Below are 27,799 nucleotides of genomic sequence, written 5' to 3' on the forward strand. Positions count from 1 at the left end.
TCAGAAAACATTAACAATCTAATAAAGGAAAGATTGGAAATGAGGGTAAAATCCAAGTGAGATTAAAAAGAATTATCAGAACTATCCAAAACTAAAAACACAAGACATTCGTGAACATAGTCAGACCGGAATTGAGAAAAACCAAAAGAATGGAAGGAGAATCAAGATAATGAAAAGAAGACCTGGAACAGAGTGCCAACAAATATTTACTTTAATGGATGAAAATGGATATACAAACAAAAGAGGTGGTGTGATAAAAAGGGCAGAGGATTTCTATACAATGCTAAATGTACAATAGTGGTACAAGATATAACTTTTCCAGTAGAAATAAGGAAACCCCTGAGTCGGTGCCCAAAGTAACAGTATAAGTAAAGAAAACACTAAAAGCCATGGAAAGAGACAAAGATGGCCTAACAAATGATCTAATAATATATGGTAAATCTCCCTGAACTTTACACAATATGTTTGCAAGACTGCTTTATACGCTCAGCATGGAAAAAATTAAATCATTCTCACATTATTTCTCAAAAAAGAGACACAAAAGGGCTGAAAAATGATGGGCCAATAATTTACTCTCAGTAATATATGAAATATTTACAAAGATCATATTTGGCAAAATGGAAAGAAAGCTAGACTTTTATCAATCAAGATAGTAGACAGGTTTTAGAAGCAGATATTCAACAACTGACCATATCCATGCTATTAACCAGCTAATGGAAAAATCAACTGAGTATTACAAACCACTATGTACAGCATTTAAAGACTATGAGAATGCTTTTGATTTTGTCAAAACTTTCAAAGTAATTGAAGCCCTTGAAAGACCAGGAATAGATGATACTTATGTTAGAATATGTGAAGATATCTGCAAAAAAAGGGTATTTCACTGATCGTAAAAGTACATAAATTTAATCAGAACATTCTAGTTGAGAAAAGGAGTTAGACAAGGAGATTATTTCTCCTAAGGTATTCACAGCATACCTGCAAGAACTTTTTGAGAATTTTGCTTGGGAAAATGTAGGAATTAATATTAATGGAGACTACCATAATAACATGATTTACAGATGACTCTGTTCTATTTGGTGAATCCTAGAAGGAATCGTAAAAGATGATAGCAGATTTGTAAAGAGAAAGTAGAAAAATAGGACTGAATATGGATGTAAGCAAAACTAAGACAATTTTCAATGAAAATACAGAGAGATAAAAAATAAGGGTTAAGGATGAACCTATGGACTTGTTAATGAATATACATGCTTAGGACAGACAGTTGCAGTTTCCCTGGACATGAGACCGAAATTAAAATATGGATAAGTATGGGATAGAGAGCTGCTGGTAAACAAAAAGAGATGAGGGAAAGTAAAATGCCATTTTCTCTAATAAGAAAAATATTTAATCAGATAATCCTACCAGTATCACCTTATGCATCACTAACTTGGTGCCTTACTAAAGCCGTAGAACATAACCTAGTTACAACTGGAAGATTTATGTAAAGAATGATGGGAATACCACTAAAAGTCAGTAAAGGAGCAACATGGATACAAGAGCAGACTAAAGTAGAGGATATTCTAACATGTAATAAAAAGAAATGGACATGGGCTGGACATATAATGAGAATGGCAGATAATAGATGGACATTAAAAATAACAGAATGGGTCCTTAGAGATTGCAAACGACGCAATGGGAGGAAGAGAAGACAATGGGGTCATGAGCTAAGAAAAGTTGCTGGTATGTATGTATGTATGTATGTATGTATGTGTATATATATGAATATATATAATTATAATATATATAAATATATATATATATGTATATACTGTATATATATATATATATATATATATATATATATATATATATATATATATATATATATATGTATATATATATATATATATATATATATATATATATATATATATATATATATATATGTGTGTGTGTGTGTGTGTGTATGTGTGTGGTGTGTGTGTATTCATAATTATGTATATATGCATCTACATAATTATGTACATATATAATCATATTCATATGTGAATATATATGAAATTATATATATATATATATATATATATATATATATATATATATATAGAATAATTCCTTACTCTAACATGGAAATGCATATTAACAAAGACCTTCTATCCAAGAAATTCCTTTTGAATGATATTTCTTAAGAAGAATGAGTTACTAAATTTATGCAATTTATTGTCATTGAATCTTTTATGACTTATTAAATCTACACAATTTATTATCTTTTATGAAGTAAAATAAAGAAAAGTAAGTTTTAGGCAAAAAAAAGGGGGGGGGGGGGGAATTACCATCCCCAGTCCCTTTTACTCCTACGCCTCCGTTTGCTCATTGAAATATGTCAAAAGCCACTGTAAGTTTGCAAAAGCATATTAGCAGAGACTCTTCTTATGCAAGATCAATTTCTTTCTTTGGAGTTGTTTCTCCTTCAGATGGAAACTGGAAAAGGTCTTTAGCGTTCTTCAGTTTTCTTTAGTAGTCAATCCAGTTTTGAAGAACAGGTTAAAGGATCTCAATTGGATTTGTAGAAAAGTGACTAGGAAAGGGTTTCGAGACAGCAGAGCAAAGTTACCCAATCGATGCAAAAGTTTTGTCAGGCAATGAACCGAACCAAATTCCCTAACAATATCAGTCCCATTGGGTTCTTCCCCGATATCCATGATCGTTCATACAGCTACCTCTAGCACAGTGAGGTCATTCAAATGAGACTTACGTGTTCAGGAAATGGTCCCCTCAGTTCACGGCATTTCAAATATGCCAGAACTAATGGTGGCTTTTGTTGACATTGAAGAGACTCAATCAAAGAGGGTATTCTCATATCAAGATTTTAATATACACCCAGGTGGCAGTTTGTTGTTTAAGAGGAGGATTTTCCTTGGGGATTCTCAATGCAGGGATCCTTCCTACTATAAAGTTCCTTCAGGAAAAAGTCTGTTCCTCTACCCATTCCACCTTTCTGGCTTTCTCTATATAGTAATTAATGCCTTGACCAGACAAACAGCCTTAGATACAGAAAAGACCTTTGATCAGAACTCTTTCCAAGAGAGCCTTGAGATCATCCAGGATCTTCAAGTAGACATGTATGCAATGAAAGAAAACCACAAGCTTCTGCTAAATATAGCTTCAATTGTGGATGTTCAAGGAGTGACAAGGAAATGCCTTGAACCTGGACTAGAACAGATGGTCCTAAATGTACCTGTTTCCTACGAGTTTGATTTTGAAGGTTTAAAATATCCTTCAGGACTTCTTTTGAACAGCTGTATTGGTAGCTCTACATTGGCTAAACAGCCCCATATCATCTACTACTCCAGTATTCGAGACCAAAGTTACACACTCATCGGGCAGCACAGCTGTATTAGAGAGTAGGGATTCGGAATATATTAGCTTCCTCCTTTCTAACCCAGAACCCATACGCTGGGTAGAGTATTTTCAGCTCACAACATGACATATTTGATGAGCTGTAAGAGCGTATCTTTTACTACAAAATACCAGTCAGTGTGGAAGGCATGGATGGTGTGTGTGCCATATAACACTGGCCTATTTGGTTTCCTTTAACATCCCTCTTTTTGAAGATAGGAAGATTAAGCCACCAACAATCTTATCATACAAATATGTATTTTGTGGCAAATAAACTGTTAGGTTCTAACAGAGGAGAGGTGAATGCAATTAACGATTATTCAACAGATAATGAGATTATATACACGTAGTTACAAACAAGAATGTCATAAAAATTCAAACTAAATCATGCAATGGCAAAGTTAAACTGGTTGTTCTATTATCATTGTGGGAGAGAGTGAGAGATAAAAATAAGCAATAGCATTACATTATATGAGCGTGTATGAAACATATGCAGTACATGGGTCACCCTAGAAAAGACATACATGTTAAATATGACATCCTTCTTTAGAGAGGCAAGTTGTCAGTGGGTCATCTTGCAGGAGATAGGCAGGTTTTAGGTAATCAATGGAAGAAACCCAGTCTTCTTAGCCATGAATGTTAATTAAGAATGCCTTCGATGTGAGATGGATCACGAGGAAAGGGCCCGTGTAAGGGGGTGTCAGCAGTGGCTTGCTAGTGTTGTTGTGCACAAAGATGTGTGCTGTCACGTGTAAATATTTCAGTATGAGTTGCTTTTGCTGGGGCTTGTAAATTTTCCCACAACGTTAGGTAGGCACTGGAGACTGTCAGAGGAGGCTGCAGATGGGAAATGTTCAGCAGGGACCATCAACAGGTTGCCATACACCATTTCAGCTGACGAGAAATCCTAGGCATACATAGGAGTGGTCCTTATTCCAAAAAGGGCGCAGGGAACCTGAGTAAACCAGATGGAGTCATTGCATCGGGACATCAAAGCTGCTTTGAAGGCGTAATGAAAATATTCAACCATTCCGTTGGATGCAGGGTTGTAGGCAGTTGTCCGATGCAGGATGAATCCCAGAAAATTTGCTAATAATGTCCACGATTGAGAGGAGAAATTGGTACTCCTGTCAGTAGGAATATGCTAAGGGATATCAGATCTTGCTAACCACCCTGAGAGTAAGGCATATGTACATGAGGCGGCATTGTAAAAACGGAAGGACAAATGGGTGGGTGAAATAGGTGATGTGGAGTACTCACTCTCGTGATCACCAAATGTGGCAAATAAACTGTTAGGTTTTGACAGAGAGACAAAGTGAATCAAGGAACATTTATTCAGCAAATAACGAATTTATATACACGCAGTTGTTAGCAAGAATGTCACAAACATTAAAACAAACTAAATAATGCAATAGCAAGCCTAAATGGGTAGTTCTATTATCAGGGTGGGAATTACGTAGTATGAGTGTGTATAAAACATGTGCGGTACAATTTACAGAGGCTATCAAGTGGGGTTTTATGAGTAATTTGAATCTGATATGTCTCACAAGATTACTCAGTACTTTGCTTTTCAACGATCATCACCCCCTTCAGTGTCTTGGTCTCTTGAGATGCACTTATTTTTTATGACAAATCTACATAATTCTTTCATTTCCATTGAAGAAATATTCCAAAAAGCTATATTTTTATAGTGTTAGGCTCGGCAACAAGAGTCAGTGAACTTGCAGCATTATGGAGAGAACAGGCATTTATCCCTATCATTTCGACTGTCTCCATATTGTTACTCTCGGTCTCCCGTTTTTGGCCAAAATTGAAAAGCCTCTTCAGAGATGGGAACAATCTTTATATTACAGCTTTAGAATTGGGGGATGGTAACCCCTGTTCAGTGTCTAGCCTGCAATTATATCTGCAAAAATCCACGTCCTCGGATGGTAGACATTTTCAAAATACCTTAAGCAAGAGGTCCTTTTCAACAGGGACTATCGGTATTCTAATGACCTCCTTATGAAGAAAGCTGATCCTCCCACCATCTCTAAAATATAAAATGTAAGAAAAGATGCTTCTTCATTGGCATTTTTTGTTGATATGCAATTTTAGGATATCCAGAGCTTTATGTATTGGTCTTGGTATTGGGTGTTTGCAATACACTACCTGAAGAAAATTCCAGTGGCATAACATGTGTATGTGGTACTTGGCTCATTCATGGCGCCTAAAAGGCGATATCTAATAGTGTAGGGCACATCAACTAGGTCTCTAAGCAGAAGCATAATAAAAGGCATCTAACTTAACCAGAGTTTTTTCTTATGAGATGAGTACAACTTGTTAGGGTATCTTCTTACCATCACATGCATTATTTGGTTGCTTACTTGGTTATAGGAACCTGACTTTATGGAAAATTACATGTGTTTACTTCGTTATATTTCTGGTATTAGTCCCTGAAGAACACACACCCTATTAACCACAAAAGAGGAGTTTTAACAAGGGTGGTGACAGCTTGGCATAAGTTAGCGTAAAAGAAGCTTAATCTCCATTATTAGTATTGATTGTTGGTGATGACATGTCACCAGTTGTCAGATGATTTTCAGCACTGGAGATGATGTGATGGGTTTGAACCCATGGATCTCACTTAAGCACACTGGGTTCATGCTTGGAACCTTGAAAAGTTAGGTCTAGAGTTGGGTAAACAGTATTTTTTTGGTATTTTTAGGTCATAATGTTTTCCTTGTTCTATCCTTTAACAGAAAATTATTTGGAGATTAGAAAGCACCTCCCGGAAAATATGTTTTTCCTACATCAAAACCACTTTTATTGAAAAGGGGATCATCTGTTTTCAGGAGTATGAGATGCATTCTTGTGCTGAAGATACCACATGGGGTGTCTCATATTTTAATGAAAAACTTGCACAAAAGTTGCTACAAAACTTATGAAACCTAAGCTTCATTCAGGTGCCATTTCTATCAGTGATGCCTAATTAAGCAGCATATTTATGTTTACATCCAATGTGCGGTGATAAGCTTTGAATTCCATGAAAGTGAAACTTGAGGAAAAAGATTTGCAAGCGACAATGGTCGAAAGTCTTGCAACCCTTACGTACATACATATAGCAGTCCAACATTAGCAATGATGTCACTCAAAATTCCAGTGGCACTCAGGCTTTTTGTATCATTACTCTAGACAGTGGTGAGATAGATCCCAATCACCCCACCACAGTCCCTTTCATTTACGTTATGACGCATCTACTACATTGAAAAAACAACCAAAAAGCAAAATTACATCATCAACAGCAGAACATTCACTGAAGACAGTGGAGAGTGCACAACAGTTATTCATGGCAATCTTATTTTTTTTTGGGGGGGGGAGGAAAGGATAAAACAGATATTGGGGGTATAACTTGTAAAACTATCATAGAAATCAATCGATTTACTTCTGTACTATCTATTGATTGATTGATTTATTCATTATTATTATTATTGCTGACAAATCTATTGAATTTTACTCTAAAGAACTACTACTTTTAGATAGTGCCTCGTTAACCTTCAAAATCAATTTTTTTACACCACCCACAGCCACGCCAGTTTGAGAACCATATACGAGAGCAGATTTTTCAATAGCATTGTGGGCTTGGTTGGATGAAATTTAACTTTTGTTAACATAGCATAGTAGATATTTAAAAAAAAAAAAAAATTGGGGAACCATTTCATCATAAAGTTTATGGTAATAATGCTGTCTGGTCAGTGCATATTTTTGTTCTATGTGTAAAGGTTAAGTAGCTTGGAAATTATAGAATTCTCTCTCAATCAATCACTTATCAAGACCTGAAATATTATTGAATTACCTCAAAAATATTGATGTAAAGCAATATTCATGAGAATCTTTTAATGTAATGCTCTACATATTGCAGTTAGTCATTTCATCACTGAAAAGTTAGATTATCAACGACACTCAAAATAGTTTTACCTCTTTTTAAGACTGTTTGCCTTCAGATTATAGACTTATAAGAGATAGTATTTACATAATCACAACCCAGAATTTTATTTCCTATAAATCTAGTCCCTCCCTTGAACAGCTTGCCAGTACCTTCCCTAAATATATCAACCAAAAATTCAAGTTCCTTTCACCTAAAGAAAAAACTAAAAATCTTGTGATTGATGAAATCCATTTAAAGACTTATTTAAAATAGGAGGTGGGTAATATTGTAGGTTCAATATTTGATATTTGTAAAGCAGCAACCTATATAGATGTCATACATAGCATTCCATAGAATTTACGAAAGCTGAGATATTACACTTCATAATAAACAAGGCAATGATAGAATTTAAAATAGTAGGCTCCCCCGTAATTTGTCATAACTAAAAATAACATTATTTCCCGATGGTAACTAGGTGTTAAACATATCCTAGTAGTTTCTGGGCTTTCTTTTCAAACTTCTACATATAGTTACAGAGCCTAAAATTGTTTTATCTGCAACCAAAGAATTGTTTCACTTTTCTCTTTTATTCATAATTGTTAACAAAACAAACCGTATGTTACATGACTACCAAATCCTCAATTCATTAGGCCTCCATCTGGGATAGCACTGCAAACTAATTACATTATATAACATATATGTAACAACTATGGGAAGGGATAAGAGTGTAAACGTTCAATTTATGGATCATGGATTAATTTTAGTTTAATATGATGGAGGAGTAATATGAAAAAAATGTTCAAAATAAAGGGGGAAGGAGTACTATATAGGAAGACAGATTCTTAGGGGCAACTGCGTCATGAAGGAAGGTAAAAAAAAAAAAAGGAAAAAAGAATAGGAATGAGTCGGGTTAGGTCTGTCAATTTTAGGTTGTATGGATAAGAGAAATATGGAATAATGGTTATTAGGAAAGGAATGGATGGATGAAGTTTTTCAGGGATGTTTGTCGAGCAAAAGCTATAAACTAAGCAAACTGCATGGACAGGAGAAAATTTTCGAAATTTATATGAATGAAGCTATAAACTGTACAATCCGACATGGGATACTAAGTAGAATGGCACTAGATCTTATGTTCATCAATCAAGATTTGGTAAATTCAGGACTCATTTTCAAATTAGCAAATAACAGGGGCCTTCATTCTCCAATACTGCCTCATGAATATTGCAAGCCTACATGAATCTCAGAAACATGCTGTACTCAGAATTAATAGTGGACTAATTATTGTTTCCGAAAATAAAAATCTCTATACTAGTTGCTAATAACCCTCCTTATCCTTTTCATATGAGTGAATCATACCATGAAATCAGATGGGAAACCTATACTAACTAAGATTTTGTATGAGCCTATCTTGAGGAACATAGAATAGCTTTCTAATAATATATTTCCAATCAAATAGCTTCAAAATCCTGATCCCTATACACATTTCTATTGAGATATCAGCTATTTAACAAATGACTACCAAAACATGATTTTCTTACCTTTTTGAGCCTCACTCTCTCAGCCAATTTACAAATAATAGGAGTTTCATCTTTAGTTGGAGTGTGGCCATCGAGAGGCTGGGGTGAAGGTGATGGAGATACTGTTCCTTGGACAGAGCCACTTAGTCCCGAGCCTCCTGGGGCTGATCCAGTAAGCCCAGAGCCACAGGAAGTTGAAGTATAAGGAGCTATTGGACTTCCTCTTAAACCTCTAATGGTTACAGCATCGGCTACCTGAAGGGCTTGAGGAGGTATGGCTGGTTGCATCCGCTGGTACTCCCTTAACTGTTATTACTCAAGAAAAAAATTAATTAGGTTAAAAATAATAACTATCAAAGAGAATGATATTAATGCATTCATTAAATGGTATCCTAAGACTGTATTGCACAGTACCGTATCATCAATGCATAGTACATACACTGTACTCTATGAACAAGACACTACAGTTATTTATATATATATATATATATATATATATATATATATATATATATATATTATTATTATTATTATTACTATCCAAGCTACAACCCTAGTTGGAAAAGCAAGATGCTATAAGCCCATGGGCTCCAACAGGGAAAAATAGCTCAGTGAGGAAAGGAAATAAGGAAATAAATAAATGAAGAGAACAAATTAACAATAAATCATTCTAAAATAAGAAACAACGTCAAAACAGACATGTCATATAATAAACTATCAACAACATCAAAAACAAATATGTCATAAATAAACTATAAAAAGACTATGTCTGCCTGGTCAACAAAAAAGCATTTGCTCCAACTTTGAACTTTTGAAGTTCTACTGATTCAACCACCCGATTAGGAAGATCATTCTACAACTTGGTCACAGCTGGAATAAAACTTCTAGAGTACTGCGTAGTATTGAGCCTCGTGATGGAGAAGGCCTGGCTATTAGAATTAACTGCCTGTCTAGTATTACGAACAGGATAGAATTGTCTAGGGAGATCTGAATGTAAAGGATGGTCAGAGTTGTGAAAAATCTTATGCAACATACATAATGAACTAATTGAACGACGGTGCCAGAGATTAATATCTAGATCAGGAATAAGAAATTTAATAGACCGTAAGTTTCTGTCCAACAAATTAAGATGAGAATCAGTAGCTGAAGATCAGACAGGAGAACAATACTCAAAACAAGGTAGAATGAAAGAATTAAAACACTTCTTCAGAATAGACTGATCACCGAAAATCTTGAAAGACTTTCTCAATAAGCCTATTTTTTGTGAAATTGAAGAAGACACAGACCTTATATGTTTCTCAAAAGTAAATATATATATATATATATATATATATATATATATATATATATATATATATATATATATATATATATACATATATATATATATATATATATATATATATATATATATATATATATATATATAGATATAGACAAGATGTTTAATTTTGCAGAAATATCAATCTACTTGTGCATTAGAAAAACTTTTAAACATGTAAAAGCTTTTATTACATAGGATGGTAATGATAGCCATAATAAACTATTAATCACTTTATTTCTAGTGTATGAAACTCAATAAATCACCTTTTCTAACTATGAGATATGAATAAAAATGTTTTAAATCTCAATCTACCTATCAAGACACTTCCCTTGATTATAGGGGTGGCCGACAAAAAAAAAAAAAAAGGAACAAAAAGGGACTTTTCTTCCCTTCACTTATCCGAACACGATGGATTCACCCGAGTTTGGTTGGCACTCCTAGGGTGCCATAGCCCACCCTCCCCCGTTATGAACCCCAAATGAACCTTCATATGACAAAACCCCTACTTCTGCTACATCAGCAATCACCAAGGTGACCGGAAGAATCAACAGGGCCTATCGGAACTGTGTCACAATCGCTTGCCATTCATTCCTATTTCTAGCACGCTTTTTCGCCTCTCTCCCATCTATCCTCCTATCACCTAGAGCATTCTTCACTCCATTCACCCACCAAAATCTTCGTCTTCCTCTTTTACTTCTCTAATCAACTCTTGCATTCATCACCTCCTTTAGCAAACGGCCATTTCCCATTCTATCTACATTGCCAAAATACATTTATATTCACTCTAGCTGCTAATTCATTTCCTGCACCGATTCTCACCTTCACTACTTCGTTCCTAACCCTATCCAATCGAGATACACAAGCCATACTCCTCAGAAACTTCATCTCGAACACATTCAATTTCTGTCTCACTGTCACTTTCATTCCCCACAACTCCGATCCATGATTTTTTCATACAGAACACTCTTTACATTCATTCCTAACACTATATTCTTTACCACTCCCTTCACTGCCCCTAACACTTTACATCCTTCATTCAATCTCTGACGTACATCTGCTTCCACTCCACCATTCACAGTAACAACAGATCTCAAGTTCTTAAATGGATCTACTTCCTCAAGTAACTCTCCATTTAACATGGCATTCACCCTAGCACCACCCACCCCTCTTGTGCATCTCATAACTTTACTCTTATCCACATTAACTCTCAACTTCCTTCTCTCACATACCCACCCAAACTATGTCAATAATTGACCCAGCTTCTCCTACGAGTCTTCAACCAATACCGTATCATCCACAAACCACAACTGATTCACTTCCCACTCATGATAACTCTTATCTATCCGTTTCAATCCTCGATCAAGCACTCAAGCATTTACCTCTCTCACCACTTCATCAACAATCAATTGAACAACCATGGCACATCACACATCCTTGTCTCAGTCCCACTCTCACTTGAAAACACTCACCCACTTCCTTTCCTATCCTAACACATGCTTGATTGCTTGAAAAAACCTTCCACCGATTCCATATAACCTCATAACAGTCCACATTGCTTCACTATCAACTCTATCATAAACTTTCTCCAGATCTTTAAAGGCAAAATACACATTCTTACCTTTTGTTGAATATTTCTCGCATATCTGCCTAACCGTAAAAATCTGATCCATACATCCCCTACCTCTTCTAAAACCATCCTCCACTTCTAAGATTGCATTCTCTGTTTTATCATTAATCCTATTAATTAGCACTCTACCATACATTTTTTCCAACTACTCTCAACAAACTAATACCCCTTGAATACAACACTTATGCAAATTATCCCTTACCTTTGTAGAGCGTAACAATACACGCACACACCCAGTTTACTGGTACAATTGACAACATAAAACATATATCAAACAATCTCACCAACCATTCAAGTACAGTCACATTCCTTCAATTTAACATCTCAGCCAGGTGCTTTTCCTGCTCTCGTTTCATCTAGTGCTCTCTTCACTTTCTTTCTTATAATCTCTCTCTCATTATCATCTTCTATCACTGTACCTCAACACCTGCAATAATTATATCTGCTTCCCTACTATCCTCGACATTCAGCAACCTTTCAAAATACTCAGCCCACCTTTTCCCTGTCTCCTCTCCTTTCAACAACCTTCCATTTTTCCATTTTCATCTTTCGCTCTCTCTTCACTTCTCGATTCACCCCTCCTTAATCTCTTCACTTTTTTTAAATAGGAAGGAAAAAAGAGAACAATCTTTCAATAATCTGGTAAAAGTCCCATGCTACATCTCAATATGCCAATACATGCATAATATTCTTATTTTATCCTTTCTCAATGACATAAAATAATAAAATGAATGGTATAGTTTTCTGTAGATTCATTTAAGTTTTAAAAATCTATTTAATACTGTAAGATACACACCTTTTTGCAAAGAGAATCTCTTTCTTGAGTCATCACCGACAATGCATTCCTGTGGGTTGAAGTGTTGTGTTGCGCTAAGGCTAGAGCATGCTGTAAGCCAGTATTTTCCTCTCTTAAAAGTCTAACTTCCTCTTCTAAAGCTTCTAAAGATCTACTAGGCTCTTCATCTCCCGATGCACGACAGCTACCAGTATACACACTGTCCCTTGGGCACTCGCTCACATCCAGATCTGCTATACCTTCACCTGCCTGAAAATATTGGGGGTCACTCACAAATACTTATTTTTCCTCAAAGTAGCAATAGTTTTTGTAAATGATTAATTATCTATGTAACATGTATTATGCTCTGTAAACTTAGATAAAGCTCCTCAAACATCTAAGTCCAGTATTCAGTATCAAGGAATAATTCTGATTTATTATACATACTGTAAAACATACATATGCAGGATACATGAGTTTAGCCTGCATTACTCCCTGTATTGAGAAGAAAAGCAGAGGGTATTTTTATTTCAAATGGTTAACACTCATAACTGTAATGTGTTTAGAACACCAAGTGCAGGTTTATTCTATGAGCAAAAGTAGCATGTGCTATGGGCACCATGGGGATTATCAAATTTTTACAGGCATTGCTCCAGGCAACACTTGGAATAGAAGAAATACATATTTTCCCAATTTTTAATATTAGAGAAATATTTCAAAATCAGTAAAACAATATGAGGTAAAGATATTACAATCTATTTGCGGTGAAATGAGCAAAGAAGACAGTTGCATCACAGTTGGACAATGACGTGATAACGTGTGCAGTTCACCTTTAGAGAGGAAACGTGATTTACCATAATCAAACGCACTTCATACCTAATTGAAAACATAAAAATATACTATCTATATGGTGCTGCTATATGGAAATATACTATACTAATTCTGACTTTTCTCCTGAAAATGTGTCATTTAGTATATCATTTATGATCCTTATGAATATTTATGTTTAAATAACTTCATACAATAATGAAACTTTATATTATTTCTGCATCTAAAGCATATGAAGAAAGTATCTCATCACAGTTTCACATGTGATTTTTTTATTTTTAGTGGTCTTCATATAATGTAATGAAATATTGTATTAAACAGCTCTCCTCGCAATAGAGGCAATTTGTATAAATTTGACTTTTTTTATTAAACCTAGTGGAGTACACTTCCTCTATTAGAAAGTCGTTCAAACATTAATGCAAGTTTAAAAATTGAATAGAATATGTGGCCTAGTTAAAAAAATTATTTAGAATATTTTCTCACTTGTCAGATATATATATATATATATATATATTTAATCCAAAGGTAAGATAGTACGACCGCACTCAGCCTCTACATTATCCTGTTGTTGTGCTGTCGTTGGTATTGTGCATAGTTTTGTGTCTAATTTGGTATAAGGTGAATAATTGTTTTCCCCTTTGAATATAATTTACTCTTATTTTAGTCACATTTTCATAAATTTTTCATATTTTTTTTTCTTTATGCACTGCATATCCTTGATTAGCGAGTTTGGTGAAGTTTTCCCTTTTTTACAGGATGAATAACATTCGTCAATTTAATAGGAGAATTTCGGTGATATATAGATATTTTTCTATCGTTTGATATCTTAACTTTTCAATATATCTATACAGTACTATTTTCTAACCTTAATTATTATAATTATTATAAGCTAAGTTATAATCCAAGTTGTAAAAGCAAGATGCTACAAGCTCAAGGGTTCCAAAAGGGTAAAATACCCCAGTGAGGAAAGGAAACAAATAACTAATGTACATGATAAGTAATAAACAATCAAAATAAAATAGTTTTAGAAACAGCATCAACATTAAATTAGATCCATCATATATGAACTATAAATACATTTAAAAAACAAGGGAAAGAGAAAAGATAAAACAGCATGCCTGAGAGTACCCTCAAGCAAAATAATTCTACTCCAAGACAGTGAGAGGCCATGGTACAGAGGTAATTGCACTTCCTAAGACTTCAGAATAACGGTTTGATTTTGGAGTGTCCTTCTCCAACAAGAGCTGCTTACCATAGATAAAGAGTGCTTTCTACCTTTACCAAGAGGAAAGTAGCCACTGAATAATTAAATTGCAGTAGTTAACCCTTTCGAGCAAAGAAGAACTGTTTTGTAATCTCAGTGTTGTCAGGTGTATGAGGAAAAAGGAGTGTCACGTATACCTTGTTTGTGAATCTATGTTTGAGGTCATGTGAATGACCTCAGTTCGCTGGCTCGCTTGGGAGTGTGTGCTTTCTAAACTTCCACTGGCGACAAGAGTCTATCTCTATGTCCAATTGCAAACGAAGGGTTTTTTCTGTCTCCTCCTTGGTTTCGCAGATTCCTTGGGGGGGGGGGGGGGTAACGGCTCAGGAGAGTGAAGGACTACCGGATGGATCCGGATTGCTATAACGTATATTTGGTCTATGAATCAGTCGGGCCTGAGATCTCACAAGGAGCAGATAAGATTTGTTGTAGTTACATTGCTTGCCACGACCCATACTCTGATACTTTTATAATTAGAAAGTGAGAGAAACTCTGATCTAAAGTAAAGTAATATTTCCTTCGTTCCCTGACTGTTGTTCGCCCAAGAATAAGTTGATTTAACCCGTTTGATAAGAGCACTTATTTTATGGATAAGATTGATAATTCCCCAGACTTTAAAGCAATTTAAGTGTACTCAGACCTGTGTAATCAATTACTTAATGAAATACATGTTGTCAGATACAAAGTAATATTTGTCTTACCCCCCCCCCCCACTGGAACTTGAACTTATTTTAAATTATAATTGTTAAGAACAGTGACAGGAGAATGTGAAAAAAAATAGCCAAGACTATTCGATGTATGTGTAGGCAAAGACAAAAGGAGCTGTAACCAGAGAGAGGGGTCCAATGTAGCCCTGTCTGGCAAGTCAAAAGACCCAATAACTCTCTAGCGGTAGTATCTCAATGGGTGGCTAATGTCCTGGCCAACCTACTACCAAAAGGTTGTTTTCCTGGTTTTATCACACAGGGAAACCCTACACACTTCAGGACCTACAGTATCTGTTAGGCATATACATTCTTAAGTATTTAGAATATCACAAAGCATATTCTGCATTAATTGTAAAATCCACATTATCGAAGCACTTTCTTCTAGATAGCCTTAATATCTTTTGTCTTACGGATGTCTAGTGGGAGCTTGTTATTCAGTCTTGGGGCAGCATATTTGAAAGCTTAATAACCTACAGTAGACATATATCTGGCCCCAATATCTTGAAACTATCTGTAACTATTCTCGTGTAGACACAATTTGTTAGCTGTGTGATGTGTAGCAATTCTCTTAGATAATTTTGACGTTCGGGTCTCATAACTTGATGAGTTATTGCACATATATTAAACTCTTTTCTAGCCTTAATAAGCAGACAGTGTAATTCAATTAGTATAAGAAAATCCTTTCTCTGGGTGGAACATCTTTTATCAGTCTTGCTCTTCTGTTCAAAATGTATTATAATTTCTTAATTTGCATTTTGGGTAGTTTGTAACAGATGGAGTTACAGTAGTCAATCCTGGTAATAACACAGTTATTCATAAATTTCTTTACAGAATATTTCTCCAGATACCCCTTTAAAAACAATGCATCTGAGGTGATATCCACTGTTTCTTACTATATTATTTATTTGAGCACTGAGAGACAAATTACAGCCAATTAATAAAACTAGGTCACAAATTCTACTAGATACCAGGACTGGGTTGTTATTAATATTTATTTTGATGTCACCCAAGTTTCTTAGGTTGTTTTTCTTTCCTACCCTCATAAACTCAGTTTTATTTTCATTCAGTTTTAGTTGTTTAAATGTCATCCATTCCCTAACACTGGTACTTTACTTACTTTACTTTGACGGCTGCTTCTTCCGGTCCCATACAGCAGGGGAACTCCACTCTCTACAGGGCCTCCACTGTCGTTATATCTTGTTCGTTCAGAGTATTCAACGTCTCATATCATATATTGCTCATTTACTGTTAAATCATCATTGTCATACGACTCATGGAATAAGAAAGTCTTCAGTTTCCTCTTGAAAGCCTTAATGTCTTCAATCCTTCGGATGTCTCGTGGGAGCTTATAGTATAGTCCCAAGGCCGCATATATAAAGGCTCTGGTTTTAAAGTTCCAGCAGTATAATCAATGTTATTTATGGAGAAGTATAACTGTGTATTTTCTGCAAATAAAGTAAACTTCTCTTCATGTCTCTGCTGTACTTTTGATAGACCTATAGTATAGATACAAAATAAAATTGAGCCTAGTACACTTTCCTGAAGTACCCCTCTGTTTAAGAGTTTATATGATGAATACGAGTTAGCAATTCATACACAGTAGTTTTTGTAAACCAAGTATTCTTTAGATATGCAAAAGCTTTATCTTTAATAACAATGGACCATAAATCCTCAAGTAACAGTTCACACACAACTGTATCAAAAACAGGACTAAGATTGAATAATATCAAGATACCAAATTTGTTCTCATCCATCATTTCCAACAGATCATTTACAACAGAGCATATAGCTGTCTCCATAGAATATAATTGTCTGTATGCTGACTGGTAGTCTGGCAATGCTTTGATTCTTTCCAAGTGACTTGACTAGTATAAAATTTAGTACACATTCTAGCACTTTTGAAAGAAAGGATAAATTCAAAATAATCCTGTATGGACTTAATCTAATTCTTTATAAACTACAGCAGTTTTCAGAACAAGTGTAATTATAGCCACTTTCTCAGATTCAGGAAACTTATACTCATGGATTGAGGTACTGTATTTACTATTCTTTTAATCATACTAGACCATGTAGTACTCACATTGTGTTTACTCTGCTAACACTCTATGGTTTTCCTAATTTACATTAAGAGGCTAAAAAATTTTCCACTAATCTCAGAAAGTGGATATCAAAATTAGATAAAAGTTTGACAAATATTTCATTGTGAAAGGAAGTCAGGACTGTCAAAATGTAAAATTGTGAATTCATATCCTCCAAAAAGCCGGTACCAAAGTTAAAATAAAAAGAGATTTCATCCGAAGCTTTACCTTATGAGTGTTTGCAAACTTACAAATGACAAACAAGAGAGAAGCTGGCTTTGCTATTCCCCATGCCAAAGCTGCCTATTTTGCTTTCCTCTTGCCAAGTTATGAGTCTACAGTTTCCAACCCAGTTTGCCAAGGAAGTTTTTGATAATTGAAAGAATACCAACATTGCATTGATTTGACATGAAGAAAGTATTGAGTCCAAGATAGCTTACAGGACTTCTTAAAAGAAAGATGATTGACATCAAAGATTGTAGAGCCAGAGTTACGATAAGGCCTGTAATGTGGGTGAAATCAAGTGTCCTATATAAAAAGTTTCAATGCAATACAATACAATATACGGTAGAAAGGCCAACATGGCTCTAAAACCGAGATTACAGTCACTCAATACACATTGTCTCTGACTCTGTAGCCAAAGCGGATTGGGTGCCTACCTCAATGTCTGTCTAGTCTGGCTTTGAAGGTATTGAGTGTCTCTGGACATATGACTTCTTCCGGCACCTGGTTCCAAACATTCATCACGCGCTGAGAGAAGAAGTGTGATTGAACTGACCCCGCTGCACTCTCCAGCTTTTGCTGCTTCTCTAAACACAGGGAGTGTCCTCTGGTTGTTCTAATGTCTTCTTTCAAAGAAGCATCTTCTTACAGTCCATTTTGTACTCCCCTTGTAGATACTTGTAAACTTGGATGGCATCTCCTCTTAGTCTACGAAACACCAGCATTGGAAGGTCCAGTTTCTTCAGTCGCCCCTCATAGGACAGGTCCTGCATGCCCGGGACTAATTTCGTCGCTCTCCTCTGCACAGCTTCTATGGTATAGATGTCCTGCATATACCGTTGTGACCACACTGAGGTAGCGTATTCCAGCTTTGGGCGAATCAGCCCCTTATAGAGAGACAGGAACATGTTGCAGTCCATATACATGAACGACCGATGACATTTGCTGACCAACTTGTTAGCTGCAGCTGCAGTTTTGAGGCTTTGGGTCTGGAAACACAAACTAGAATCAATATGTACTCATAGATCTTTTTCGACCTCATTGGTTGCTAAAAGAGTTGTGCTCATCGTGTACTCCTGCTCTTGTGCCTGTCCCCTGCCGAGATGTAGTATGCAGCATTTTTCTGAATGAAATACTAACTACCACTGCTGTGACTACTGTAGTAGATTTTCTATGTTCTGCTGGAACTGAAGGAGGGCCATGTCAGAGTCAATCTTGCTATAAATATTTGTGTGATCTGCATAAGTTTTAATGCCACAAGTAACAGTTTCTGTGATGTTATTTATGAAGATCACAAACATTAGCGACCCAAGGACTGAGCCCTGTGGTATCCTGCTGGTTACACCCACCCAAAAAGACTTGGATTCATTTAGCACTACTCGTTGCTGTCAATCGAGTAGGAATTATTCAATCCACTCTAATGCATCGCCTTCAATGCCATAGCTCTTTGCACATTTCCTGAATTTTATTGTAAAATGTATTACATAATGTTGCCCAGAATCAGTGTACTTTTTTACCTTCATTTAGAACATCAATACTGTAGGTTCTTTTCTGCTTCTGCTCACCAATGAGCACTCCTTGCAAATGCAGTGTTGAATTACAAATCTTGCCTTCCTCTACCTAAAAGAATGTCCGACACTGATTTAGTAGATGTGAATCCACCTACATAAGAGTTATTCTGTCTTCAAGATGGGTTTGAAGGACACTGTCAAAGATACATATGTCAAAGCCATGAAAACATAATTGGCTGATGGACTCCTACTGATAATGAAAAAAATTTAATATGGAATCTATAGTTGTAAATTGGGATCTGATTCTACAGAGCCCGAGAAACAATTACTTGATGTACAACTGTCTGATGGATATCTTCTCGATAAGGACAACTGCCCGATGTTTATATAAATATATTTATCGAAGAACTGAGTTACAAGTTCAAAGAATAAAAATAAAAAAAATAAAAATTACAGAGTAAACAGATATAGTACAAGATAACCAGGCACTTGAGTAGTTACAATTGCTTACAAGAATTTCATCACTAACAAAACCAAACAGAAGGGAAACATACCAGCATGCAAAAGGAAATATCAGACACTTTGTAGTAAACCAAGATAAACAATTCCTTCTCAACTTCTGTGTCCTACTGAACTACTGTCGTTTGAGAGAATTTTCCTGTACTCAAAAGTTGTATTTTTCCCAAGTTTGCTAGAATAAAGAACACCAGGTGTCGGAAGGCTTAGAAACTATAATAGGAGTGAAGATCACAGAATTTTTTTTATATTCTAATTTCTATATAACTGTTAGTACCCATCATTTCACTGAAACTCAACATGGAAGTTACATCTATGTTATGGACAGGAATTTGTCAGGTGGAAATGCATTCTATGAATGTGAACAGTACTGACATAACAATTGCTATGCCAACATTATACTTAGGGGTGAAGAATAATCAGCTAGGCCCATAACCACGCTTACGCTACAGATATTCTTTGTCAAGATTTCCTATATGTACTAGAGGAAATGAAGGAGAATGCCATTACAACCTAGTAAACTTACAAACAAATTATAACAAAAACCTTACACAATGCTTTAGAAGGTGTTTCTACTCAACTATCGGCCATGAGTACTATTAGACATTCAATCAGAAGATACAAGCGAATTATACATGCTACGAATCCAATACCTAGAAATTTACATATGGTATGATCATTTCAGATGAATAAAACAACATAATTATTATTGAATATGAACAAACTGTCAAGAATGCTAATACAGTTCTGAAGTGTTTCCAAATGCATTTATAAAAAGGTATATTTCTCATCTCTCTTAAGCAGATTACTGGAAAGTACAATCAAACCGATTACAATACAGATATTAGAGCGATACATATTTTGCTCTAAGCATTTGCACAAACCAGCTTTAGCTTTTATACCAGCAGACAATGTTGTGGAAGCATTTAAGCAATTAAAAAAAAACTGTCATGAAGTAGATCAAATCATTAATTACTTGAATATGCTTATATCAGTAGAATGGGTTTAGCTATTGCACGGCAAACTGGGAAAAGTTCACTGCATAGCCTGACACCAAAATAAAAAGCGTAAGCCCAGAGCTGAGTAGCTATGTGAGCTTCCAGAATAATGTGTGTTAAGTAGCCATGCATAATATTCCAGGTAGCTGCTCTAAGGGCTATGTTCCATCTTTGACTAATGAAAACAAGGAACTATACCAGGAGTATGAAGAATCCTAAAGTGAAGATCCTTTCTCAAAGAAAACCATTCAGCTTGGGGAGGCTCTTATAACATCAATAGATGTAGACGGAACAGAGCGATTGAGGACAATGACAACTAACATCAATCTAATGAGAAACAGAAGGAAGGCATGGACAACTATAAAGAAACTTAATACAGAGCAAACAAATACGGCTACAACAGTATTACATCATCCTTATCAATCATTGCTAGTCCACAGCAAGACAAAGGCCTCAGAAATTACCTTCCACTTGCATCTGTTTATGGTCTCTCTATGCCAGTTTACAACTAAATAATTTCTTACCCCGTCAATCCATTGTCTTCTCTTCCGTCCCTTACTTCATTTGCAAGCGCTAGGGACCCATTCTGTTATCATTAATATCCTTATATTATCATTAATTCTCATTATATATCAAGCCCATGTCCATTTCTTTTTCTTACATGGTGTTAGAATAACTTCTATTTTACTGTAGTTTGCTCTCATATCCATGTTGCTGTTTTTCTGTCTCTACAGTAAGTGTTATCCCATCATCATTCTTCCTTTAAGTCTTTAAATTGTAACTAGCTTATGTTCTAAGGCTTTAGTAAGGCTCCATATTTCTGATGTATAAGTTAATACTGGTAGGACCATCAGATTAAATACTTTTCATTTTAGAGGAAGTGGTAATTTACTCTTCATAATCTCATTTTCTTTGCCAAAAGCTCTCCATCCTATGCTTATTCTTCTTTTAATCTCAGTCTCATATCCTGGGGAAACACTTACTGCCTGTCCTAACTACGTGCATATATTCATTAACAATCTCTAGAGATTCGTCCATAAACCTTATTTCTTGTCTCTGCATTTTCATTGAACATTATCTTAGTTTTACTCATATTCATTTTCAGTTCTACATTTCTGCTTTCTCTATTTAAATCTTCTTTCATCTTTTGAAATTCCTCCAATGATTCACTAAACAGAACTATCATTTGCAAATCTTAAATTTATTAGGTATTCCAAATTAATGTTAAGTCCCACATTCTTCCAATCTATATTCTTAAAATCTTCTTCTAGGCAGGCTGTGAATTATATAAGAGAGGGAGGGTTTCCCTGTCTAACTTTTCTCAATCAAAATTTTCTCATTATCTTTATGTAGTTTTAGGATTGCTGTACTTCCCATATAGATATCTTTGAGTTGTTTAACATAAGATTAATCTATTCCTTTTCTTTTACGTGTTTTTATTACTTTTGAAGCTTTGATAGAATCAAAAGCTTTCTCATAGTCTTTAAATGCCCCACATAGTGGTTTGTCAGTACTCAAACGTTGAAATCTTTTATTCATAGTTTCTAGTTTTCTTCCAATTATGTGCATTCCCCTTTATTGATTGGTTTAGTGTATTAGAATACCAAGGAACTGAGTGTTTTATTGGATAGACATTAGTCAAAAGCATAGATTTGTCAGCTGCTTGTGTGAAGATGTTTACAAAGATATCATCATAATCTTGTGGATAATCAAAGGGAGGCAATTCACCCGTATGAAACTTTAAACTTCTCTAAGTCAGCTTTATTTGTATAATACCATTAAATGAAAGGACCTGGTGTATTTCCTAACATGACTATTAAAAAAAACGGTCACTGCTATAAAGGTCGTCCAATGTTCCATTAAAACCTATCAACAATATTTTGTTAACAAAAGAGTTAAGTCTAAGGAGGAATATGTTCTAGAGATTTTGAATAGCAAGTGCTATAATATTATCTCCATCATTTAATATTCAGAGGTTATGATCATTCACTCTATGTTTAACCTTGGAAACATTTGTATCATTAGTAACACAATTAGTACCTTAGAGGAGATAGTGGGCGTTAAAGTCTTTAAATAAATATTACAAATTATAGTTGCAAGTGAGTTGATTGCACATAATATAAATATTAAAGGAGTTATTATTCAGATGTACTTTAACTGCCCATAAATCAAATTGTGTTGTGTTGAAAATATGAGGATCTTAAGTTACATTATTATGAATGTAGATCTCAGCTCTGAATACATCAGCAGAAGGAACTGAGCGAGATTCTTGTGTAATTTCCTTTCAAAGGATTACTATCATTTGTATGCTGTAGGCATATTGGAAAAAGGTTAGAAAATTTTAATAGTCGTGAGATTTCCAATAGAGGCATAAGAGTTGTAAGACCATTAATATTCCATTGAATTATGTATAGATTGAACATTAAGGTGGTCAGATGGATCTCCACTAGGCAGAGTGTTCTTTTTTTTTTCTTATTCTGCTGCAGTTGGGTTTGTGTTTAACTGTGCTAGCATCGGTATCTTATTAAGTTTTAGTTCTTTAGATATAATTTCTTAATGTTTACTTTGATTATGATTTACTTTCTTATTATCATTTTGATTAATAATAAGATTTTCTATAAATTTTTCACGATGAAGAGTACACATTGCACTCTTTATAAGATGGTCAACACATACAACCATCACTCTGGGTTTCTAATTTACCATACTGGTTTTCACCACTGGTCTTGAAAAGGTTGTCAATTAGATTTCCAATTGTACTTTTTAGAAGAATCCTTAGAAGTCTTCCTATGAAAATTTAGAATTAATGAGATTGCTGATACTCTGAAAAAAATAGGTCTTCCCAAAATTGGTTTGATATTTTTCTTAGCAGCTTTCTTATTCATTTGTCAAAGAGGACAGTGAATCTAGACATTAAACTTTGATAAATCTAAAGTTTTAGAAGGTTCATCATCTTATTCATAAAATATCGTACTTATTTGCAACAGGTACTTTTGCATATCTCGTTGGAGGAGAGAGAGATGGTGGTCTCCATCTTTTTCGATTGAAAGATGGAAAGCTATTAGGATTATGCACCTTCGTTAAGCTCTCGAGCATAAGATTCTTCATCTAAATTTAGCAATGATGCTACCCCAGATAAAAGCTTAGGGCTGTTCATCCAAGGTGTGGTAGATTTAGAAGAAGGAGGTGGTGCCTTTTTGAAAAGATGCACCGAATCTAAATTATGAGGCAGGGCAATAGCCTTAGAAGGTGATTCAGTAAGAGGATGGCTTACATTACCTGGTATAGGTGGTGTCGTATTTCTTTCCAGATGTCCTGCATCCTTAGATTTTAAGGCCTTCACATAACTTTTTGTTTTGCATATCCAACACTATGCTCTGCATATGACCTCTGAATAGCTGATTTTTCTATTTGATATTGGAAATATTTCTTAATGGATGACTTGTGATCCTGGCTATAAATAGTGCCACCTTGCAATAGAAGTGTAGGATCCATGCTAAGGATCAGAACAATTGTCACAGATCTTTTTGTTTTTACATACCATAGATGGACTTCAAAATATGAAGCAATCGTAGCACTGCAAACTTCGTCTGTAAAGACGAACTGGTATTCTCTCATTTGCGATGTATGCTGAGAGGGTACATTTTGGTGTTCAAATGTGAAAATCATAATAGGGTTCTGGGAATCTTAAGAACCTTCCATATTTTTTTAGGACACATTCAAGATTTCCTCTTCGCTAAACTCATGAAGGTTTTTGTTAAAGATCACCCCACTTCCATAACTAAAATTCAAATGTGGTTCAATATCCACCATTGGATTTTCTTCTATTCTTATAAAATATAGCATACAAGTCTGCATTCTAGAATTGTAATGAATTAAGCTGGATTTCTGGCCAAATCTAGAAATGTCTCCACGTTCTATAGTACCAATTTAATTATATTCTTCTACCTTAGATGTTGCAATAATTCACATTGGTGGCTTAGGCTTCCTTTCTGATTATTAAGTTTATTTTGGGTTACACTGATTCATACTAGTCACCAGGACAATATATATATAGGTCCCCAGGAGCAGTATTGCATAGTGCTCCGGTTATCTCACTATCATCTTTTTTTTTTTTTTTTTTTTTTTTTTTTTCTTTTTTTTTTGGAAATTTCACAGATCACTTTAAAAGCTCCCTCATAATTAATATAGCAGATCCATGCATCTCATCTTCCATTCACTTCTTTAAGTTTCAAATTTATTTCAATAATCTAACCATAAGTTCAAAAAGTCATCCATAAATTTTCATAATGACAGGTTATTGGTATATCACATATATAAATGACTTTCATTTTCCCCACATTTCCGTCGACTTTTTTTAAATTTGAAGAGCACAATAGAGTTTTCCATATTTAAGCAGGCTGTTGTCATCAACGGTATCTGGGGTTCGTCATTTGATCCAGGGGAATGGGGAACATTAGATTCACTCATTCAACTTTTTTAAGGGGAGGAAAGCACTAATAAAAATAATAAAGAAAAAAAATGGAAAATATATAGGGGAAAGAAAGTATTAAAACTGTCTGAAATCCTAAGGAAGACCCAAACTAACCTTTCATGGAATTAATTTCTCCTCCAATGACACCTGTGAGAGCTGACTCCCAAATGTCCACTCCTACCGTACCACAAAGGGATGGTACCACTATGATTAGAGTGGCTCAAGTGTATGCCAAACCTGCTTGATGGGACTGGGAGCATTTCAAGAATACAATCATCCCCACTTTAATCATAGTGGCAGGAAAACAAGCCAAAATGCCGTAAGTCCTATCTCTATGAAGCCGGTTCACCCCTGGAATCCGAGGGCCAAATTTCAGTGTGAGAATAGTTCTGATTACCAGTATGGAACTACTGACACTCCTATGGTCCAAACATTATCAGGTAGTTGGCAAGACCACCCCAGCTCCCACAATTGGTTTAAATAAAAAAAAAAAAAACTCAAATTCCAGATATATTTCCCCTCCAAAAAATCTAAACAGTTAAAAGGGGTAAGAGTTTTTTTGACAGCAAGACTGGTGACAGTTGATAAATATGAGGAGGCTGAAGCAATAATTAGTAATAGAAATAAGATGAGAGTAAGTTAGAGTCAAACTGAGGAAAAAATCTGCAGCTCGAGAACCCTCTTAACGGTCACAAGGCTCCCCAGCACGGAAACGATATGCCATGTTGAAACTCAATGACTTAATCAAGGGATTCTCTTGTTAAGAGGGATCTCTCACACATGCACAATCCATCAGTTGTCCATTTTGAACATGCTCATTCTTCTTAACAATAAGGCCCTTCCATATCATTGGGTCTTCGTGCCATCTATCCAACAGCTTTTAAGATTTCTTCTCATCTTACTCCCTATAAAATCCTAATTACATAATCTTTTAATTACCATATCTATTGTTTCCATAATACCAAAACTTGTCGATTTGAACGAACAATTCCTTTAAAAACTCCCACCCTGGTTTCCAAAGGCAATTCAAATCTCTTCTTAATCTTTTGCACACATCCTGCTATTTTTCTTGTTTCACCTAATAAAATATATCTCTTCTTTCACCTTATCCTAATCTATTTTCACTTTCATACAGTACTTCCATGAAACATCCACTTTCATTCGGTAAACATCAACATGATCATTCGTACCTTAATCTTCCTGGTTTCCCCTTACACTCGAAACTATCTCTTTTTTCACAACTGTCCTTCAACTCCCCCCTCTTACAAACACTTGCAATTTTCTTTTACTTGTTTCACCAGTATCTCCCCACTACAACAAATTAACACAGCATCACCTACACATCACCAATTCTATACTACACTCGCAACTCATTTTCTTATCTAACATTTTCCTTCCTACTTCTGCACTCCTTTCTCTAACATCTCACAATACTTTATATATACTGTAGATATATGTACATTATGCATAAGAAGATTAAAATTATATTAATTAAAAATGGTGGTGCCAGGATGGTAAAACTTTCTAGTTTTTAGTATGACTCTGAGGATGTGGCGCACTTTTTTACCCCTGCTGACATTGGTACTCATTCATAGACATAAACCTATATTTTCAAGAAAGGCAAAACTTCTTTGTTGTTGTATATGTTAGCAGTAAATACAGTTGTTCACCATTTAGTAGATTATTATGATTTTAAAGTTCTAAAACTGAAACAGCATATAAGCTACTTAAAAGAAAAATGTAACAACAAGACTTTATATCAGTACATCGAAAGGGTAAGTATAAATTTTTCTACCAATTACCTACCTCTACAGCTCGATCATCTATATCACATGAGGTGGAAGCATCAGTAGCAGTTTGATCACGAGGTTCTTCCACGTGATCCTCTGAGTCAACAGCCTCACTTGTTGAATCTAAGGAAAAGATGATTTACCTTTAGTATTACTTCGCCAAATATAAAAATCAACGGATTAAGAGAATCATAATCTAAAACTAAACTACATACAAATTTGAAAAAAAGATGCGACTTTGCATTAGCATACTATAACTATAATCATTCTTGTAACATAAGACTAAAATAACATTAATAGTATTAGTAATACTAATAATGATAATTTATGAATGACTGGTAATTATCTAGCATCATAACATCAATGACCACTGATGCTGATTTGAGTATGATTAATAAAGAATTAGTAACTTTAAGATAAAAAAAAACAAATCAGAAATGACAAATAATTTAACAATAAAACATTAAATACTTTATATGCATTTTAAAAGCGAGTTAGAGAGTTAGCTTAAAACATAAATTTAAAATTTCCATCTTCATTATAAGCCCCCGAGTTATCGTTCTCTGATATCCACAACACTAGGACATTCAGTCAGTAAATGCCTAACAGTAAGGGAAACCAAGCAATCACCACAAAGAATTGGCAACTGCCTGTCATGATAAACTGGTGTGTTAAATGAATGTGCCCCATTTTTAGGTGACAGAGGGCAGTTTCCTATCTTCTAGACACATTACCATATTTCCCTGGAGGTATAGAGCTTACAATCTCCATCTTATTCTGATCCAAAGAATTCCAATGATGTTGCCAAATATCAGCTAGATATTTTTTGACAGGAGGCAAAAAGTCATTAAATGAAAGTGAATAATTTTTAAGAAGTAAT

At 35.0% G+C, this 27,799-nt stretch overlaps 1 protein-coding gene across 1 annotated transcript in view; it reads right to left on the reverse strand.

Annotated features, from left to right (window-relative positions):
- Nucleotides 1-27,799, reverse strand: part of LOC137648625 (colorectal mutant cancer protein) — a 369,887-nt gene that overhangs the window by 93,698 nt on the left and 248,390 nt on the right. Inside the window, exons 5-7 of the mRNA XM_068381565.1 lie at nucleotides 26,936-27,042; nucleotides 12,553-12,801; nucleotides 8,827-9,111 (exon numbers count right to left, since the gene is read on the reverse strand). Coding sequence (XP_068237666.1) covers nucleotides 8,827-9,111; nucleotides 12,553-12,801; nucleotides 26,936-27,042 — 641 coding nt within the window. The remainder of the gene's footprint in view (nucleotides 1-8,826; nucleotides 9,112-12,552; nucleotides 12,802-26,935; nucleotides 27,043-27,799) is intronic.

This window comes from Palaemon carinicauda, chromosome 10, assembly GCF_036898095.1.
Source record: "Palaemon carinicauda isolate YSFRI2023 chromosome 10, ASM3689809v2, whole genome shotgun sequence".
NCBI lineage: Eukaryota > Metazoa > Arthropoda > Malacostraca > Decapoda > Palaemonidae > Palaemon > Palaemon carinicauda.